We start from the raw sequence: 4337 nt of genomic DNA on the forward strand, positions 1-4337 counted from the left end.
TGGACGTCTGGTAGTCCAATAACCCGAGGACAAAAGGGGGAACTTGGGGGGCAGGGCAGGGAAGAGTAGAACACAGGACACCCTGCCTCACAGGCTGAAAGTGCATGTGCTCCCTTACCGGAGGTCCTTGAGGCCTGCCCTATATGTAGGCTCTCACCGCTCTGGGTGGGTAGCCTTAGTGTAGGAGCAGAAAACTGTTCCTGAGCAAAGGACCTTGCAGAAAACGAAGACTTGGGGCGGGGGGTCGTGTGTAAGAAAGACAGCCCTGCAGAAGGAGCTGGGGGAGGGGGGTTTGTGCTCTCTTCCAGGACAATCTGCCCCTGGATAGCACAGACTCACCCGTCCAGATGGGATTCCTCAGCAACTAAACAGGGCCACGCGGTAGCCCAATGATCCGGGCACAAAAGGATGAATGGAGCAAGGGGGGGCGGTATCGTATCCAGAAGAGCACAGGAAGCCTGGCGCAGGAGCTGAAGGTGCCCGGGCTCCCTTACAGGGGACCCTGAGGCCTGCCCGGTAGGCAGGCACTCACCGCTCTGGGTGGGTAGGCTTAGTGTAGGAGCTTAAAACTGTTCTTGAGCACTGGTCCTAGCATACAGCAGGGCACGGTTGGGGAGGGGTGCTGGGGGGCTGGGTCGTGCAAAAGAAAGACAGCCCTGCAGAAGGAGCTGGGGGAGGGGGGTTTCTGCTCTCTTCTGGGACAATCCGCCCCTGGATAGTATACTCACCCGTCCAGATGGGATTCCTCAGCAACTCTTGATGTATTTCTGCTTTAACTAAACTTCAGCATTCTCTAAAGCCAGTTTGAATTGTGTTTTATCACTTGCAACTGAAAAGTCTGCTGTGAAAATAGGGGATATGGTGAGCTCTAGAGAATGAAGCCAGCTCAGGTATCAGATTATGCTCTAGAAAAGCCAGTGAAGGAGACACTGATGTTTCTCCCAGCCTGAGTTTCAAGTGCAGGCTCAGATATCCTATTGCAAATCAAGGCTGTCCCTGACTTACAACACTGTTGTAAGCTGCTCAATGTCTCTGTTTCCATATTTCCACTCTTCCTTGAGTTGCTTAGATTTTTGCACCTTACTCGCCATCATCCACGGATATCTATCACTCCCTTCCTTCAGCAAACTGAAAAAAAATTGTCATATTGAACACCACAGTATTATCATGCACTGCCAAAGCTACAAAGAAAGCATCTGTCGGGGGACATAACTACTCATCTCCTGATCTAGGAAGGGTTAGACTTCACACTAAAGTGGGCAGACAGCCATTCAGAAGTGCATTTCCATAAGTGTTCAACTGAATGATACCACAGAAGATGGCAGGGTAAGATAAGTAGAAGATTCTATGTCATGTGAAAGCAAAAAAAAAAAAAAAAGCTGACAAATACCATTGACAACAATTATTCCAAATGCATATGGGTACCTTTACATAAGAAATGCAGAATCTGGGCTTTTTAGGCAAAAGGAAACCAGAGAACTCAGTGACATTTACCCTTATATCTTCTCCTCTCTAGAGTGACAGTGTTCTTAAACATTGGCATCTTACCTTTACAGAAATGCCTATAGTGTATATTCACCAATTCTAAAAGGGAGTACCACATCATTCTCTGTTGTCCAAAAAAATTTCAGACATAGATGACCTGAACTAGTGGACCTAAGATCTTCCAGCATGTACTAAGGCAGACACACAGCCTTTCAATATAAATATGGGATACCCATAGATATCCCTTCTATCCTATAAGGCCATAGATAATCATGTTCAGTTCCATGGAGTCTCCAAAATATCCCTTGCAAAAAAAAGGACTATTATGCCTGCCTGCATGCCTGCAGGCCAGAAGAGTATACCAGATCTCATAACAACCACCATGTGGTTGCTGGGAATTGAACTCAGGACCTTTAGAAAAGCAGGCAGTTCTCTTAATCACTGAGCCATCAATCCAGCTATGGAGAACTGCTTTTTAAGTCAGTGGAATGTGTTCAACCAAGTGAATTTCTCAGATGCCTGAATATTTTGGATTTTTGTTTTTGCATTTAGTCCTGTGTTTTCTAAATGCTTATGATGATCCTGTCAGATTAAAAGGCAATGGGACTCACAAAAAGAGCCTAAGTTCTTACCTCCCCCCTCAAGAAGGCTTCAGAACATATCAAAATGAACAAAGGGCCCTCAGGTTTTCCTATGGACAAGGCAGCTTCAGAATGCTTCAATCTGAAAGTGAGAGCCTCGAGAATTGCCCATCTTAATCACCGAGCCACAGAATTGCTCCTTGTGACCAAAGAGAATTTAGAAATGTCCCTCTAATGTAGATTGTGTTAGAACTTCAACTTCTCCCCAGGAAGACACAAACATAGTCCTTCTGCCCATGGCGGCTTCAAACTTTGCAAGCCTGTCAAACTGAGGTAATAAAGATGCTCATTTAAGGGGGATGTGGTTTGGTGCTCTCTCTTATCATGCCATATTTACATTCTTATTTACAGGCCAGCCTCATATTTTCCTACTCTGTGGCCCACATGAACAACAGGAGTTTATAACTTTTCTTTCTTATCAATTACCTGTTAAAACTTTGCTTTCCATTCCTGGCTATCTCAGATGCACATTAAGGCATCAGATTGGTCCATCTGAGTATAAAAAGGCAGATGTTTTGCATCTGATTGTTAAAAGGTCACAGTTTCTACATAGAACATGATAAACAATCTATTACCCACTGAGAATAACATGTGCTTCTTCTGACTAATATTGACCATGACTTACTAGTGTGTGAAAGATCAATTCCCTCTAAGAGGTTCAGTGTTTCTTATTCAAATCTTATGACTTCAAGTCTCCGTGCAAAAATAAAGCAACCCAGGTGCCTAACATTCTAGAGCATTAGAACATCTAGCAGTGCTGTAAACATAGTGTATGTGCCTTAACTTGATCAAAAGAAATAAAGAAAATAAAGAAATAACAAAATCAGAAGGAGTTAACTGAATTAGCCCGGACCCTAGCTGAGAATTGCCTCCTAGCTTTTGGAGATTGTTCACACTGCTTCCTGCCCTGCACAACATGATATTCTAAATTCCCATGCAGATTTGATCAGGTGCCCCACAAGAGTCATTGACCTTTCTGCATTCCCCAAAGCATAAGAGTTTCTGTGTCTGAAAAAGAAAATTTTGTATTCAAAATTCCCTGTTTGTCTGTGGATGCAACATTCTCATTCTGTACAGGGTTCTCCACTTTTTTCTGACAAAGAGGCCTCAGACTTATTCCTTTAGGCCCAGAAGGACTCATCATTTTCCCCAGTAACTGAAGTGGACCTCAAAATATTTTCATGGACTCACTGGGTTCTCAGACACATTTCTTCTGAAGCAGGATGCAGAATGAACTCCACTGATTCTCAAGCAGGCTATAGTCTTACCATGACATTAAAAGAGATTTTCCAAAGAAATGTATGGATGAAGGGAGCTTCTGACCACTTCTACAGAACTGGGGGTTTCAGATCTTCCTGAATGGCCCAGTTGGCTTCAATCTTTACTGCCTAGAGCCAAGGTAACTCACAGCTTTTACCAGTAAACTAATAACCTGTCAACAACAAAAGCTTCAGCAATTACCCTGTGTTCAAAAGAAGGTTGACACACCTTCCTTTGAGAACCAGGAAACTCAGACATTCTTTTAATGCCCAAAGGGACCTCACGCTTACAACTTCAGAACAAGGGTGTCATGCAACATCTTCAATGCTGAAGGGATCCTGAGATATAACTTGAAAAACAAAGGCATGTCTTTCTGTGATGTCCCATCCACAAGACACAATCCATCATTGACAAATAACAAAACCTGTTCACAAATTTTTATTTTTAGAGCAAGAATATTCCATTAAAAAGATACCAGGATTAATAGAAGACCTGAATTATCTCTGAAAAAAGAACATTTTCCAAACACAGTTTTAAGTCTGTCCCTCAAAATTTGAGAATTTCACTTTAACAGATCTTCACAAAATCATAGACATAGATATGGAAGTCATTATCAAACTTGATGAAATACACGGATGGTTTGGTGGGAACTTGGTAAATAATTTTACCTATCTCTTGGGTTCCATCTTTTTTGTTGTACTGCACACTTTAGCCTGCCAAGGAATCCCTGCCTAATTCCAAAGTAACCTCTACTGGAGGACATTCTGGCATGATATTGAGGTTGCCTTTCATGTAGTCATCTAAATGGTGGTATGTTGTAATTGGAGCAGCGGGGCTGCATCCCTGGCACCCAGCCGCCCACATGGCTAGCTTATGCCCCGAAATAATTACATGGAAACTGTATTCTTTTAAACACTGCCTGGCCCATTAGTTCCAGCCTCTTATTGGCTA

At 43.1% G+C, this 4337-nt stretch overlaps 1 protein-coding gene across 1 annotated transcript in view; it reads right to left on the bottom strand.

Moving 5' to 3' along the window:
* Nucleotides 1–3953: 3953 nt before the first annotated feature.
* LOC101998094 (spindlin-2-like) overlaps nucleotides 3954–4337 on the bottom strand; it is a 2048-nt gene continuing 1664 nt past the window's right edge. Inside the window, 1 exon segment of the mRNA XM_013346092.1 lies at nucleotides 3954–4150. Within this exon segment, the coding sequence (XP_013201546.1) occupies nucleotides 3954–4150 (197 nt within the window).

The sequence above is a fragment of the Microtus ochrogaster genome, chromosome 5, assembly GCF_000317375.1.
Source record: "Microtus ochrogaster isolate Prairie Vole_2 chromosome 5, MicOch1.0, whole genome shotgun sequence".
NCBI lineage: Eukaryota > Metazoa > Chordata > Mammalia > Rodentia > Cricetidae > Microtus > Microtus ochrogaster.